This window comes from Salvelinus alpinus, chromosome 19 (assembly GCF_045679555.1).
Source record: "Salvelinus alpinus chromosome 19, SLU_Salpinus.1, whole genome shotgun sequence".
NCBI classification, from domain to species: domain Eukaryota; kingdom Metazoa; phylum Chordata; class Actinopteri; order Salmoniformes; family Salmonidae; genus Salvelinus; species Salvelinus alpinus.
The window spans coordinates 8,502,723-8,519,500 of record NC_092104.1 but is presented as its reverse complement, the minus strand read 5'-3'; the positions used below and the strand labels follow the sequence as shown (position 1 = coordinate 8,519,500).

Below are 16,778 nucleotides of genomic sequence, written 5' to 3'. Positions count from 1 at the left end.
ACACTGCGTCGCCGCGCGCTTGTCCTAGTAACCTTCTGTTCGTTCCTGTCTCTACTCGTCTGGCTGTTCTTCAGTGGGCTCACTCTGCCAAGTTAGCTGGCCACCCCGGCGTTCGGGGTACGCTTGCTTCTATTCGCCAGCGGTTTTGGTGGCCTACTCAGGAGCGGGACACGCGTCGTTTCGTGGCTGCTTGTTCGGACTGCGCGCAGACTAAGTCAGGTAACTCTCCTCCTGCCGGTCGTCTCAGACCGCTTCCCATTCCTTCTCGACCATGGTCTCACATCGCCTTAGACTTTATTACCGGTCTGCCTTCGTCTGCGGGGAAGACTGTGATTCTTACGGTTATCGATAGGTTCTCTAAGGCGGCACATTTCATTCCCCTCGCTAAGCTTCCTTCCGCTAAGGAGACGGCACAAATCATCATTGAGAATGTGTTCAGAATTCATGGCCTCCCGTTAGACGCCGTTTCAGACAGAGGTCCGCAATTCACGTCACAGTTTTGGAGGGAGTTCTGTCGTTTGATTGGTGCTTCCGTCAGTCTCTCTTCCGGGTTTCATCCCCAGTCTAACGGTCAAGCAGAAAGGGCCAATCAGTCGATTGGTCGCATTTTACGCAGCCTTTCGTTTCGAAACCCTGCGTCTTGGGCAGAACAGCTCCCCTGGGCTGAGTACGCTCACAACTCGCTTCCTTCGTCTGCTACCGGGCTGTCCCCGTTTCAGAGTAGTCTTGGCTACCAGCCTCCTCTGTTCTCGTCCCAGCTCGCCGAGTCCAGCGTTCCCTCCGCTCAGGCTTTTGTCCAACGTTGTGAGCGCACCTGGAGGAGGGTCAGGTCTGCACTTTGCCGTTACAGGGCGCAGACTGTGAGAGCCGCCAATAAACGTAGGATTAAGAGTCCTAGGTATTGTCGCGGTCAGAGAGTGTGGCTTTCCACTCGTAACCTTCCTCTTACGACAGCTTCTCGCAAGTTGACTCCGCGGTTCATTGGTCCGTTCCGTGTCTCTCAGGTCGTCAATCCTGTCGCTGTGCGACTGCTTCTTCCGCGACATCTTCGTCGCGTCCACCCTGTCTTCCATGTCTCTTGTGTCAAGCCTTTTCTTCGCGCCCCCGTTCGTCTTCCCTCCCCCCCCCCGTCCTTGTCGAGGGCGCTCCTATTTACAAGGTACGGAAGATCATGGACATGCGTTCTCGGGGACGTGGTCACCAGTAATTAGTGGATTGGGAGGGTTACGGTCCTGAGGAGAGGAGTTGGGTTCCATCTCGGGACGTGCTGGACCGTTCGTTGATCGATGATTTCCTTCGTTGCCGCCAGGGTTCCTCCTCGAGTGCGCCAGGAGGCGCTCGGTGAGTGGGGGGGTACTGTCATGTTGTCTTTGATCATGTCTTGTCCCTGTGCTTCCCTCTGCTGGTCTTATTAGGTTCTTTCTCTTTCTCTCTCTCTATCGTTCCGTTCATGCTCCCAGCTGTTTCTCATTCTCCCTACGACCTCATTTACTCTTTCACACCTGTCCCCTATTTTGCCCTCTGATTAGAGTCCCTATTTCTCCCTCTGTTTTCCGCTCCTGTCCTTGTCGGATTCTTGTTTGATGTTTGCAGTTTCTGTGTCCTTGTTCCGCCCTGTCGTGTTCTTTTGCCTTCTTCAGATGCTGCGTGTGAGCAGGTGTCTATGTCAGCTACGGTCTGTGCCTTCCTGAAGCGACCTGCAGTCTGTGGTCGCGTCTCCAGTCGTTCCTCTCTATTGACGAGAGGATTGCAGTTTCCTGTTTTGGATTACCATTGATTTATATCCAGGAGAATCATTATTTGTTTTATACTGGAATAAAGACTCTGTTACTATTACGTCGCTTTTGGGTCCTCATTCATCTGCATAACACTCTGATCCTCTGATTCTCTGATCCTCTGGGTCTCTGATTCTCTGATCCTCTGGGTCTCTGATTCTCTGATCCTCTGAGTCTCTGATCCTCTGAGTCTCTGATCCTCTGGGTCTCTGATTCTCTGATCCTCTGATTCTCTGATCCTCTGGGTCTCTGATTCTCTGATCCTCTGAGTCTCTGATCCTCTGAGTCTCTGATCCCCTGGGTCCCTGATCCTCTGCTCTGGTCCTCTGGGTCTCTGATCCTCTGGGTCTCTGATCCTCTGATTCTCTGATCCTCTGGGTCTCTGATTCTCTGATCCTCTGAGTATCTGATCCACTGAGTCTCTGATCCTCTGGGTCTCTGATTCTCTGATCCTCTGATTCTCTGATCCTCTGGGTCTCTGATTCTCTGATCCTCTGAGTCTCTGATCCTCTGAGTCTCTGATCCTCTGGGTCTCTGATCCTCTGACTCTGATCCTCTGGGTCTCTGATCCTCTGAGCCTCTGATCCTCTGGGTCTCTGATCCTCTGGGTCTAGGACTGTATGAATAGGGGGTTGTAATTGTGATCGTAAAATTTATGACGAATTAAAAGTTTTGTCTTCTTCTGTCACATTTGCAAAACTATTTTCGAACCCAAAGCCATCAACATACAGTATAACATCATGTAAAATACCCACGTCTGTATCAAAACAGGATGCACAACACCTTCACGTCTGTATCAAAACAGGATGCACAACACCTTCACGTCTGTATCAAAACAGGATGCACGACACCTTCACGTCTGTATCAAAACATGATGCACAACACCTTCACGTCTGTATCAAAACAGGATGCACGACACCTTCACGTCTGTATCAAAACAGGATGCACAACACCTTCACGTCTGTATCAAAACAGGATGCACAACACCTTCACGTCTGTATCAAAACCGGATGCACAACACCTTCACGTCTGTATCAAAACAGGATGCGCAACACCTTCACGTCTGTATCAAAACAGGATGCGCAACACCTTCACGTCTGCATCAAAACAGGATGCGCAACACCTTCACGTCTGTATCAAAACAGGATGCACGACACTTTCACGTCTGTATCAAAACAGGATGCGCAACACCTTCACGTCTGTATCAAAACAGGATGCGCAACACCTTCACGTCTGTATCAAAACAGGATGCGCAACACCTTCACGTCTGTATCAAAACAGCATGCACAACACTTTCACGTCTGTATCAAAACATGATGCACGACACCTTCACGTCTGTATCAAAACAGGATGCACAACACTTTCACGTCTGTATCAAAACAGGATGCACGACACCTTCACGTCTGTATCAAAACAGGATGCACAACACCTTCACGTCTGCATCAAAACAGGATGCACAACACCTTCACGTCTGTATCAAAACAGGATGCACAACACCTTCACGTCTGTATCAAAACAGGATGCACAACACCTTCACGTCTACACAACCAGATTCAAGACACAGTTACCACTCAAATAAACATTGACATAGCAGCAGTAATGATGCCAATAAATCCTCCATGACAACGCAAAAAAAACTAGTTGGTGATGTTACTGACATATACACTCTCCTACGTATTTATTTGGACAGTGAAGCTAAAACATTTTATTTGGCTCTGTACTCCAATATTTGGGATTTGAGATCAAACGATTTATATGAAGCGACGGTACAGAATGTCACCTATTTTCATACATTTTTGTTATACCCTTTAAAAATGAAATATCTTTATGTATCTAGTCTCCCCATTTGAAGGTGGCATAAGTATTTGATCAAATTCTCTTACAGTTTATTACATTTAGTCAAATGTTTAGTATTTGGTCCCATATTCCTAGAATGACTACATCAAGCTTGCGACTCTACGAACTTGATGGATGCATTCGCAGTTTGTTTTGCTTGTCTGTCGGATGATGTTTTGCCCCAATAGAAATAAATGGTAAATAATGTGTTGTGTCATTTTGGAGTCACTTTTATTGTAAATAAGAATAGAAGATGTTGCTGAACACTTCTACATGAATGTGGATGCTAACCTCCCCTGTTATTGTTAATGGTGAGAGGTTAGAATGTTTTGTGGGACGTGATATTTGTGCAGAAAATTTCAAACGTGTAGCGTATTTGAAATGTAACTATACAAAGGCTTCTAATGTCTGAAATTTCCACAGACTTGATCCCTCATGAAAAATATATGAACCCCTACACATGTTTTTATTCATTATAATCCATATAATAATACAATTTTCCTGAGTTATTATTTTCCTGCTGTAGCAAACTGGCTAAAATGAAGATCCTACATCTGTTTATTGACAAGAACCGTGAATGGTCTTGTCACCTCAACAGCTACTGCATACTACTCTACTGAGATGTCCTTAGAATGGTGAGAGGAGAGGAGAGGAGAGGAGAGGAGAGGAGAGGAGAGGAGAGGAGAGGAGAGGAGAGGAGAGGAGAGGACAGGACAGGACAGGAGAGGAGAAGAGAGGAGGGGAGAGTACAGGAGGGGAGAGGAGAAGAGAGGAGGGGAGAGTACAGGAGGGGAGAGGAGAAGAGAGGAGGGGAGAGTACAGGAGGGGAGAGGAGAAGAGAGGAGGGGAGAGTACAGGAGGGGAGAGGACAGGAGGGGAGAGGAGAGGAGGGGAGAGGACAGGAGGGGAGAGGAGAAGAGAGGAGGGGAGAGTACAGGAGGGGAGAAAAGAGGAGAGGAGGGGAAAGGACAGGAGGGGAGAGGAGAGGAGGGGAGAGGAGGAGAGAGGAAAGGATGAAGAGGGTAATGGAGAAGAGAGGATGGAGAGGAGAAGAGAGGAGAGGAGGGGAGAGTACAGGAGAGGAGAGGAGAAAAGAGGAGGGGAAAGGAGAGGAGGGGAGAGGAGAGGAGAGAAGAGAAGAGAAGAGGAGAGGAGAGGAGAGAAGAGAAGAGAAGAGGAGAGGAGAGGAGAGGAGAGGAGAGGAGAGGAGAGGAGAGGAGAGGAGAGGAGAGGAGAGGAGAGGAGAGGAGAGGAGAGGAGAGGAGAGGAAAATAGAGGATGGGAGGAAGAGGAGAGGATGAAGATCAGAGGAGAGAAAGCCTGCCTCTGCTTTATAAAAACACCAGTGGAGGAATGTTTGAAGAACAACAGCAGCCCATCCTCTGGCAGGGGAATGCATTCCTTAGTGCAGACACCAGTGGAGATAGATAAAGGATAAAGCCACCGTCTCATTCTCTGGTGACCCCATGGGGAAACACTACAGGAAGGTGACCCCGTGGGGAAACACTACAGGAAGGACTCCTCCCTGGTCCCTCCCTGTGTGTGTGTATGTGTGTGTGTGCGAGCGAGTGTGGTGCGTGTGTATGTGTGTGTGTAAAGGTGTCAGCATGCTTCAGTTCGGCTCAGCTAGCCGGACTCAGCTAGCCGGACTCAGCTAGCTGGACTCAGCTAGCCGGACTCAGCTAGCCGGACTCAGTTAGCCGGACACAGCTAGCCGAACTCAGCTAGCCGGACCCAGCTAGCCGGACCCAGCTAGCCTAACTCAGCTAGCCGAACCAAATGAGTGTGCTCACATACTCCCTTCCCTTGAAAAATGAGAAACAAAGGTAGCAATAATACTGTTTGTCCATTTTGAGACGCCGTAGCCAATATACACTTCTACAAAATAGTCAGAATTAATCTAAGATAACTCAAGAAATCTGTAATTCGTTTTGACTAAGTCGCACAATTTTACATCTAACTAAGATGTTTGGTGCAGTAATTCTCAGTGAAAAAAATTAGCGTGAAAACGAATCGTCTCTCATTGAATGACCACAAAGACTTTATTGAAGAATCCCTACTGTTGACCAATCAATGACGAAAGGGCGTAAAGATCGACCCCCCGAAATTTGGCTTGCATCCAGAAAAAATATTGTGGGCTCGAACTTGGAGAAAGAAAATAAAACTCACCGAAGTCCAAATCAAACTAAAAACGTCACAGAATGTCATCATAATATATATGCACGAACTCTTCCGAACTGTTTCGGTTGGGAAGCATGCAGAAGCCTTTATTGTCATCTAATTCAGGAGGGCATGGGCTCTGACCCCAACGGTGATGCTGCCTCAGGCCACAAAGTCCCCCTCCGCCCTCTCTGCTTGATGGACAAGGCCATTAGCTCATTCACACACTGGCAGACGGGTGGGTGCACACACACACACACACACACACACACACACACACACACACACACACACACACACACACACACACACACACACACACACACACACACACACACACACACACACACACACACACACACACACACACACACACACACACACACACACACACACACACACACACACACACACACACACACACACACACACACACACACACACACACACACACACACACACACACACACACACACACACGCTCATTCGCTCGCATGTACGCACACACACACACACACACTGGTTATACATGACTGTGCGTTAGTCATGGCATCTCATCTCCCCACAGAGCAGTGTGTGTGTGTGTGTGTGTGTGTGTGTGTGTGTGTGTGTGTGTGTGTGTGTGTGTGTGTGTGTGTGTGTGTGTGTGTGTGTGTGTGTGTGTGTGTGTGTGTGTGTGTGTGTGTGTGTGTGTGTGTGTGTGTGTTTGGGGTGTGCTTGGTTAGAGAGGCCCCATGGAAGACAACAGATCTCCATACTTCATCATGTAGAATACAGCAGGATAAGTGGCCTGTAGGGAGGTTCAACTCTGATGGCCAGGAGGGATTTAAGATGTGACAGAAATGTTCAGAGTGGAAGACAAATGTTCAGTAGAATATCTGTGACAGTCCCCATCTTCTAGAGTATAGTCTGCAGGTTTTCGCTCCTCCGTTGTACTCGATGGATCAATTCAGGTCACTGGTTAGTAAGGAACTCCCCTCCCCTGGTTGTCTAGGTTGGAATTAAAAGGAAAAACCAAAAACCAGCAGTCACTAGGCCCTACATGGAATGAGTTTGACACCCCTGGTCTAGAGCCATCCATTAAACGTGGTAGAGGGCCATCCATTAAATGTGGTAGAGGGCCATCCATTAAACATGGTAGAAGACCATCCATTAAACATGGTAGAGGGCCATCCATTAAACATGGTAGAGGGCCATCCATTAAACATGGTAGAGGGCCACCCATTGAACATGGTAGAGGGCCATCCATTAAACATGGTAGAGGGCCATTCATTAAACATGGTAGAGGGCAATCCATTAAACATGGTAGAGGGCCATCCATTAAACATGGTAGAGGGCCATCCATTAAACATGGTAGAGGGCCACCCATTAAACGTGGTAGAGGGCCATCCATTAAACATGTAGTGGGCCATCCATTAAACGTGGTAGAGGGCCATCCATTAAACATGGTAGAGGGCCACCCATTAAACGTGGTAGAGGGCCATCCATTAAACGTGGTAGAGGGCTATCCATTAAACATGGTAGAGAGCCATCCATTAAACATGGTAGTGGGCCATCCATTAAACATGGTAGAGGGCCATCCATTAAACATGGTAGAGGGCCATCCATTAAACGTGGTAGAGGGCCACCCATTAAACGTGGTAGAGGGCCACCCATTAAACATGGTAGAGGGCCATCCATTAAACATGGTAGTGGGCCATCCATTAAACGTGGTAGAGGGCCATCCATTAAACGTGGTAGTGGGCCATCCATTAAACGTGGTAGTGGGCCATCCATTAAACGTGGTAGAGGGCCATCCATTAAACGTGGTAGAGGGCCATCCATTAAACATGGTAGAGGGCCATCCATTAAACATGGTAGAGGGCCATCTATTCTGACTGCTCCAAGGGCTACAGCGGTCGTACACACACACACACACACACACACACACACACACACACACACACACACACACACACACACACACACACACACACACACACACACACACACACACACACACACACACACACACACACACACACACTACAGTATACACGCTCAAATACACAAAACACACACACACACACACATTTGCATATTGACGCCACACACACACTCACACAGACACACTTTTAAACTCTTCACATATTGTACGATGCTGCTTTTCTGTTTATTATCTATCCTGATTGCCAGGTACATATTACCTCAATTAACCCAACTACATCATACCGCTGCACATTGACTCGGTACCGCTACTCCTTGTATATAAGTCTCATTATTGTTATTTTATTGTGTTACTATTTTCTTTTTTTATCAACACATTTTCCTACTTTTTAACTCTGCATTGTTGGGAAAGGGCTCATAAGTAAGCATTTCACCTGTTGCTAGCGTTAGCAACGTTTTCACTAGTGGCCAATGAGACTGAGAGCTAGCTAACCAGATAGCAAACAACGGAACAAAAGTATGATTTCGTATATATTCGAAAAGTACTCCAACAACAGACTCTGCATTTCAGGAACCACAGCTGGAAGTACCCTTGTTGCACTGTTCAATTATTTAGCTATTAAAAAAAAGTGGTTTTTGCCATTGCCCTCTTTGGCTTCCATGCATTAGAAATATGAGCTTGACTGAGGCTGGTCGGACTCAATCTTGGTTAGCGACAGTTGCTATCCAACGGAGCGCTGCGATTGGCTGACCAAAAGTCTTGGGCGGGACTTAGCTAAGGGTCAATTCAAGTCATGAGCCTTGTTTAAAAAGGCTTGAATTTATTTTACTACGGTTTGAATGTGTTACCCTCCAATGCAAATGCCTACATCGGTTCCCCTCCCACACCTCCTTAATCTCTCTCTTATTCTCCTCTCCTCTACACTCCCCTGTTCCATCCCTTATTCTCCTCTCCTCCACACTCCCCTGTTCCATCCCTTATTCTCCTCTCCTCCACACTCCCCTGTTCCATCCCTTATTCTCCTCTCCTCTACACTCCCCTGTTCCATCCCTTATTCTCCTCTCCTCTACACTCCCCTGTTCCATCCCTTATTCTCCTCTCCTCCACACTCCCCTGTTCCATCCCTTATTCTCCTCTCCTCCACACTCCCCTGTTCCATCCCTTATTCTCCTCTCCTCTACACTCCCCAGTTCCATCCCTTATTCTCCTCTCCTCCACACTCCCCTGTTCCATCCCTTATTCTCCTCTCCTCTACACTCCCCTGTTCCATCCCTTATTCTCCTCTCCTCCACACTCCCCTGTTCCATCCCTTATTCTCCTCTCCTCCACACTCCCCTGTTCCATCCCTTATTCTCCTCTCTTCTACACTTCCCTGTTCCATCCCGTATTCTCCTCTCCTCTACACTCCCCTGTTCCATCCCTTATTCTCCTCTCCTCTACACTCCCCTGTTCCATCCCTTATTCTCCTCTCCTCTACACTCCCCTGTTCCATCCCTTATTCTCCTCTCCTCCACACTCCCTTGTTCCTTCCCTTATTCTCCTCTCCTCTACACTCCCCTGTTCCATCCCTTATTCTCCTCTCCTCTACACTCCCCTGTTCCATCCCTTATTCTCCTCTCCTCCACACTCCCTTGTTCCTTCCCTTATTCTCCTCTCCTCTACACTCCCCTGTTCCATCCCTTATTCTCCTCTCCTCTACACTCCCCTGTTCCATCCCTTATTCTCCTCTCCTCCACACACTCCCCTGTTCCATCCCTTATTCTCCTCTCCTCTACACTCCCCTGTTCCCCAGTTCTATCTCTTATAAACACCAAAAATAAGTGGGGCTGGTGGTGTGAGATGATGTTTACACAGATGATTTACCTCTTCCCAGACCCAGACCCATATGATTTAACTGTTCCCAGACCCAGATAATTTACCTCTTCCCAGACCCAGACCCAGATGATTTAACTGTTCCCAGACCCAGACCCATATGATTTAACTGTTCCCAGACCCAGACCCAGATGATTTACCTGTTCCCAGACCCAGACCCAGATGATTTAACTGTTCCCAGACCCAGATGATTTAACTGTTCCCAGACCCAGACCCAGATGATTTACCTGTTCCCAGACCCAGACCCAGATGATTTAACTGTTCCCAGACCCAGATAATTTACCTGTTCCCAGACCCAGACCCATATGATTTAACTGTTCCCAGACCCAGACCCATATGATTTAACTGTTCCCAGACCCAGACCCATATGATTTACCTGTTCCCAGACCCAGACCCATATGATTTACCTGTTCCCAGACCCAGACCCATATGATTTAACTGTTCCCAGACCCAGACCCAGATGATTTACCTGTTCCCAGACCCAGACCCATATGATTTAACTGTTCCCAGACCCAGACCCATATGATTTAACTGTTCCCAGACCCAGATGATTTAACTGTTCCCAGACCCAGATAATTTACCTCTTCCCAGACCCAGACCCAGATGATTTAACTGTTCCCAGACCCAGATGATTTAACTGTTCCCAGACCCAGACCCAGATGATTGACCTGTTCTCAGACCCAGACCCATGCTATTTTATTGGTTCTATTGGCCAATTATATTGGTGGTGGAGGAGATGGCTGCCGCTTTACGGCTCTTAACCAATTATGCCTTTGTGTGTGTGTTTTTCTGCGTTATTTGTAACTTATTTTGTACATGATGTTTCTTATGACCAAAAAGAGCTTCTGGATATTAGAACAGTGATTACTCACCTCGTACAAAGGATTTACTTCAGACACCGGACAAGGCCCAAATCCCCATCATACGCATGAAGAAGAGACGGATATATAGGGGTCGTAGGTCCGGCTGCCTTGTAAGAATCCGACAGCGAGTGTGTAACCCGCCTCTACCATCGGTCCTATTAGCCAACATGAAAACATTGGATAATCAACTGGATGAGCTGCGATCAAGACTATCCTACCAACGGGACTTTAAAAACGGTAATATCTTATGTTTCACCGAGTCGTGGCTGAACGACTACATGGATAACATACAGCTGGCTGGGTTTGCCGTTCATCGGCAAGACAGAACAGCTGCCTCCAGTGTCGATCTGTGTCTATTTGTAAATAACAGCTGGTGCACGAAATCTAATATTAATGAAGTCTCAAGGTTTTGCTCGCCTGAGGTAGAGTATCTCATGATAAGCTTTAGACCACACTATTTACCAAGAGAGTCATCTATATTTTTCGTATCTGTCTATTTACCACCACAAACCGATGCTGGCACTAAGACCGCACTCAACGAGCTGTTTAAGGCCATAAGCAAATAAGAAAATGCTCATCCAGAGGTGGTGCTCCTAGTGGCCATGGACTTTAATGCAGGCACACTTAAATCCGTTTTACCTCATTTCTACCAGCATGTTACATGTCCAACCAGAGGAAAAAAAACTCTAGACCACCTTTGTTCCATATACAGAGACGCGTACAAAGCTCTCCCTCACCCTCCATTTGGAAAATCTGACCATAACTTTATCCTCCTGATTCCTAATTACAAGCAAAAACTAGGTCCAGACGGTTTACCAGGACATGTACTCCGAGCACACGCTGACCAACTGGCAAGTGTCTTCACTGATATTTTCAACTTGTCCCTGACGAGGCTGTAATACCAACATGTTTCAAGCAGATCACCATAGTCCCTATGCCCAAGAACACCAAGGTAACCTGCCTAAATGACTACCGACCCGTATCACTCACGTCTGTAGCCATGAAGTGCCATGAAAGGCTGGTCATGGCTCACATCAACACCTTTATCCCGGAAACCCTAGACCCACTCCAATTTACATAACTCCCCAACAGATCCACAGATGACACAATCTCTATTGCACTCCACACTGCCCTTTCCCACTTGGACAAAAGGAACATGTACGTGAGAATGCAATTCATTGACTATAGCTCAGCGTTCAACACTATTTGCCCTCAAAGCTCATCACTAAATTAAGAACCCTGGGACTAAACACCTATCTCTGAAACTGGATCCTGGACTTCCTGACGAGCCGCCCCCCCCGTGCTAAGTGTAGGTAACAACACATCTGCCACGCTGATCCTCAACACGGGGACCCCTCAGGGGTGCGTGCTCAGTCCACTCCTGTACTCCCTGTTCACCCATGACTGCATGGCCAAGCACAACTCCAACACCATCATTAAGTTTGCCGACAACACAACAGTAGTAGGCCTGATCACCATGTGATGCCAGGATAACAGTGTGGTGTGGTGTGTGGTGTCAGGATAACAACCCCTCCCTCAATGTGAACAGGACAAAGGAGATGATCGTTGACTACAGGAAAAGGAGGGTCGAGCATGTTCCCATTCTCATCGATGAGGCTGTAGTGGAGCAGGTTGAGAGCTTGGTTGAGAGCTTGGCTGGGGCCAAGATTCCTGCCATCCAGGACCTCTATACGAGACGATGTCAGAGGAAGGCCCTAAAAATTGCCAAAAACTTCAGACACCCAAGTCTAGGTCCAAAAGGCTTCTCAACAGCTTCTACCCCCAAGCCATAAGACTCCTGAACAGCTAAACAAATGGCTAACCGGACTATTTACATTGACCCCCCCCACACCCCCCATTTTTACGCTGCTGCTACTCTCTGTTTATTATCTATGTAGTCAAATTACCTCTACCTACATGTACATATTAGGTCAATTACCTTGACTAACCTGTACCCCCGCACATTGACTCTGTACCCCCTGTATATAGCGTCGTTACTGTTACAGATGTACAGTAGATTCACAAGCATCCTATTTCGCAACAAAGCATCTTTCACTCATGCTGCCAAACATTCCCTCGTAAAACTGACTATCCTACCGATCCTCGACTTCGGCGATGTCATTTACAAAATAGCCTTCAATACTCTACTCAACAAATTGGATGCAGTCTATCACAGTGCCATCCGTTTTGTCACCAAAGCCCCATATACTACCCACCACTGCGACCTGTACGCTCTCGTTGGCTGGCCCTCGCTTCATACTCGTCGCCAAACCCACTGGCTCCAGGTCATCTACAAGTCTTTGCTAGGTAAAGCCCCGCCTTATCTCAGTTCACTGGTCACCATAGCAGCACACGCTCCAGCAGGTATATCTCACTGGTCACCCCCAAAGCCAATTCCTCCTTTGGCTGCCTTTCCTTACAGTTCTCTGCTGCCAATGACTGGAACGAACTGCAAAAATCGCTGAAGCTGGAGACTCTTATCTCTCTCACTAGCTTCAAGTACCAGCTGTCAGAGCAGCTCACAGATCATTTCACCTGTACATAGCCCATCTGTAAATAGCCCATCCAACTACCACATCCCCATACTGTATTTATTTATTTATTTTGCTCCTTTGCACCCCAGTATCTCTACTTGCACATTCATCACTCCACTTGCACATCTATCACTCCAGTGTTTAATTGCTATATCGTAATTACCTCACCACTATGGCCTATTTTATTGCCTTACCTCCCTTATCTTACCTCATTTCACACACTGTATATATACTTTTGTTCTACTGTATTATTGACTGTATGTTTGTTTATTCCATGTGTAACTCTGTGTTGTTGTATGTGTCGAACTGCTTTGCTTTATCTTGGCCAGGTCGCAGTTGTAAATGAGAACTTGTTCTCAACTGGCCTACCTGGTTAAATAAAGGTGAAAAATAAATAAATAAATAAAAGCATGAGGAGTAGCCAAAATATCAAGCTTTCAGAATCCATAAGGTGGGAGGGTGTATCATACAGCACAAAACCTATCCCTCTAAATAATCCACAATTTTTTTTTTTTTTACTAAATAACCTCTAAATACCCACTTTTTTGTTTTTGTTTACCAAAGAATGCTGAGCTAGACTGATTGTAGATGTGGATTAGGTTCAATACAACAGTCAGTCAGGAGGACGTGCGATCAGACCTACAAGGCTACAGCATGAAGGAGCTGGTCGAGTAAGATACTAATGCCACGTCTCACAGCAACACACGAGCGCACGCACACGCACACGCACGCACACACACGCACACACACACACACACACACACACACACACACACACATTCAGCGCATTTGTAAAGTATTAAGACACCTTGACTTTTTTCACAGTTTGATACGTTACAGTCTTATTCTGACATTGATTCAATAGTTTTTTCCCCTCATCAATATACACACAATACCCCATAATGACAAAGCACAAATAGTTTTTTAGACATTTTTGCAAATGTGTTGAGAATAAAAAACTGAAATATAACATTGACATAAGTATTCAGACCCTTGAAGCATCTTTGGCAGTCATTACAGCCTTGCGTCTTCTTGGGTATGAAGCTACAAGCTTGGCACACCTGTATTTGGGGAGTTCCTCCCATTCTTCTCTGCAGATCCTCTCAAGCTCTGTCAGGTTGAATGGGGAGCGTCGCTGCACAGCTATTTTCAGGTCTCTCCAGAGATGTTCGATCGGGTTCAAGTCCAGGCTCTGGCTGGGCCACTCAAGGACATTCAGAGACTTGTCCCGAAGCCCCTCCTGTATTGTCTTGGCTGTGTGCTTAGGGTCGTTGTCCTGTTGGAAGGTGAACCTTCACCCCAGTCTGAGGTCCTGAGCGCTCTGGAGCAAGCTTTCATCAAGGATCTCTCTGTACTTTGCTCTGTTCATCTTTCCCTCGATCCTGACTATTCTCCCAGTCCCTGCCACTGAAAAACATCCCCACAGTATGATGCTGCCATCACCATGCTTCACTGTAGAGATGGTGCCAGGTTTCCTCCAGAAGTGATGCTTGGCATTCAGGCCATAGAGTTCAATCTTGGTTTCATCAGACCAGAGAATCTTGTTTCTCATGGACTGAGAGTCTTTAGGTGCCTTTTGGCAAACTCCAAGCGGGCTGTCATGTGCCTTTTACTGAGGAGTGGCTTCCTTCTGGCCACTCTACCATAAAGGCCTGATTGGTGGAGTGATGCAGAGATGGTTGTCCTTCTGGAAGGTTCTCCCATCTCCACAGAAGAACTCTGGAGCTCTGTCAGAGTGACCATCGAGTTCTTGGTCACCTCCCTCACCAAGGCCCTTCTCACTCGATTGCTCCGTTTGGCCAGGCGGCCAGCTCTAGGAAGAGTCTCACTGTTTCCAAACTTCTTTAATTTAAGAATGATGGATACCACTGTGTTTTTGGAGACGTTTAATGCTGCAGGAATCTTTTGTTACCCTTCCCCTGATCTGTGCCTCGACACAATCCTACCTCGGAGCGCTACGGACAATTCCTTCGTCCTCATGGCTTGATTTTTGCTGTAAATATATAAGGTAATTCAGATTTTATATTTAATACATTTGCAAAAAAAATCTAAAAACCTGTTTTTGCTTTGTCATTATGGGGTATTGTGTGTAGATTGCTAAGAAAAAATAATAATTTTATCCATTTTAGAATAAGGCTGTGACGTAACACATATTTTGTGGGTCTGAATACTTTCCGAATGCACCGTATGTATTCATGTAGACTTACAACTTCCATTGGGTTGAATGAATGTGCTTATAGGCCTAACATGTAGTGTGCATGTCATACGTTAATTCTCTGAAATGATCACTACACTAAATTATGTTCCATGGTGTCACGTAGCTAGGAGTGGTGGGTGCAGAGTCAGGCGCAGAGAGCAAAGGTTTAGGGAAAACCGTATTTATTCCGGTAAGTATGTAGTAGACCGGTGACGACGAGCGCCGAGCGCCGCCCGAACAGGAAGAGGAAGTCGTGACACATGGACTATGTTTTGCATTCTATTTGCCACGGCTGAATTCCAAATAGCACCCACACAAGCATTTCACTAAACCCGCAATAACATCTGGCAAACATGTGTATGTGACAAATAAAATGAGATTAGATTTGGTTTGATTATGTTCCCTATGTAGTTAGGTTAATAGTAGTGTACTGTGTAGGGAACAGTAGTGGAGTTAAATGGGCAAACTTATCAATCAATGATATGTACCCCATTGTTTCTTGAAGAACATAACTTAGAAATGGGTCATGAACTTAGTTCAACTGTCGTACCCCGTCAGAACCCAAAATATAAGCTTGTTTCACTCCAATTTTTTGTCAACATCATAAATGTAAACAAACGCTTTAAAAGCCTCAAAACATGGTTGAAGCCATAATGTTGATATCATCAATAAAATCAATCAATCAAATGTATTTACAAAGCCCTTTTTACATCAGCCGATGTCACAAAGTGCTTATACAGAAACCCAGCCTAAAACCCCAAACAGCAAGCAATGCAGACGTAGAAGCCTGGATGGTCAGTCATTGCGTCCGTAGCTCTGTTTATGAAGTCGAGAGCTGTTATTTTTCTTCAGCCCCGTTTCTCAGCTCTTTACCAAAACAGAGGTGGGTTATATCCACTTAGTTTTTTTGTTTCAACTGTGGATTGGCACTTCAACTGCTTGTAATCTGTCCATCAGCACATAGCAATGTGAATCCAGTTCAGAGCAGTCCCAAATTACACCTCATTCTGTTTATAGTGCACTACTTTTACTCAAGGTCCATAGGGGCCCTATAGGGGCTTTGGTTAAAAGTAGTTCACTATTTAGGGAATAGGGTGCCATTTTGGAACAGACACCCCATCTTGTGCTAAAGATATTTTCACGATTTACATTATAAACTGTTCTACAGTCAGCTTTGATCATCAAAAGGAGGTGAATCCATTTTACGTAGTAATAATACTTTTGTTATTATTATGAGGTGGGTGCTTATATTTGTCTTATTCAACACAAGTGTGTATTATTGGGCATGTGTGAATTAGAAAATATATTTTGTTGTTTCATATCCCCACTCCCTCTGAAGACACCGTCAGAGAGTGAGGTCACGGCCAGGGTCTGGCCATTTCCGGCGACCCTGGAGCAATTGGGGGTTAAGTGCTCAAGGGCTCATAGAGAGAGCTTTCGGTAACCGCTAGGCTACCTGCTGCCTCTGTGTTAAAGTATGTGTTTATGTGTGTGTGTGTGTGTGTGTGTGTGTGTGTGTGTGTGTGTGTGTGTGTGTGTGTGTGTGTGTGTGTGTGTGTGTGTGTGTGTGTGTGTGTGTGTGTGTGTGTGTGTGTGTGTGTGTGTGTGTGTGTG

At 46.3% G+C, this 16,778-nt stretch overlaps 1 protein-coding gene across 1 annotated transcript; it reads right to left on the bottom strand.

The window, feature by feature from the left end:
* Positions 1-1,852: 1,852 nt before the first annotated feature.
* On the bottom strand, positions 1,853-8,672 carry LOC139546002 (octapeptide-repeat protein T2-like). Its single transcript, XM_071354265.1, has 2 exons — positions 8,567-8,672; positions 1,853-2,391 (listed from the first exon to the last, which is right to left on the bottom strand). Exons 1-2 carry the CDS (start codon positions 8,670-8,672, stop codon positions 1,853-1,855), a joined length of 645 nt encoding a protein of 214 aa, XP_071210366.1.
* Positions 8,673-16,778: the final 8,106 nt, after the last annotated feature.

Coding starts and splice junctions, on each gene's coding strand:
- LOC139546002 (XM_071354265.1), bottom strand. CDS start 8,672: ATGGAACAGGGGAGTGTGGAGGAGAGGAGAATAAGGGATGGAACAGGG. Junction 2,392..8,566: donor GGTGTGGGAGGGGAACCGAT/GTAGGCATTTGC, acceptor CTATTCATACAG/TCCTAGACCCAGAGGATCAG.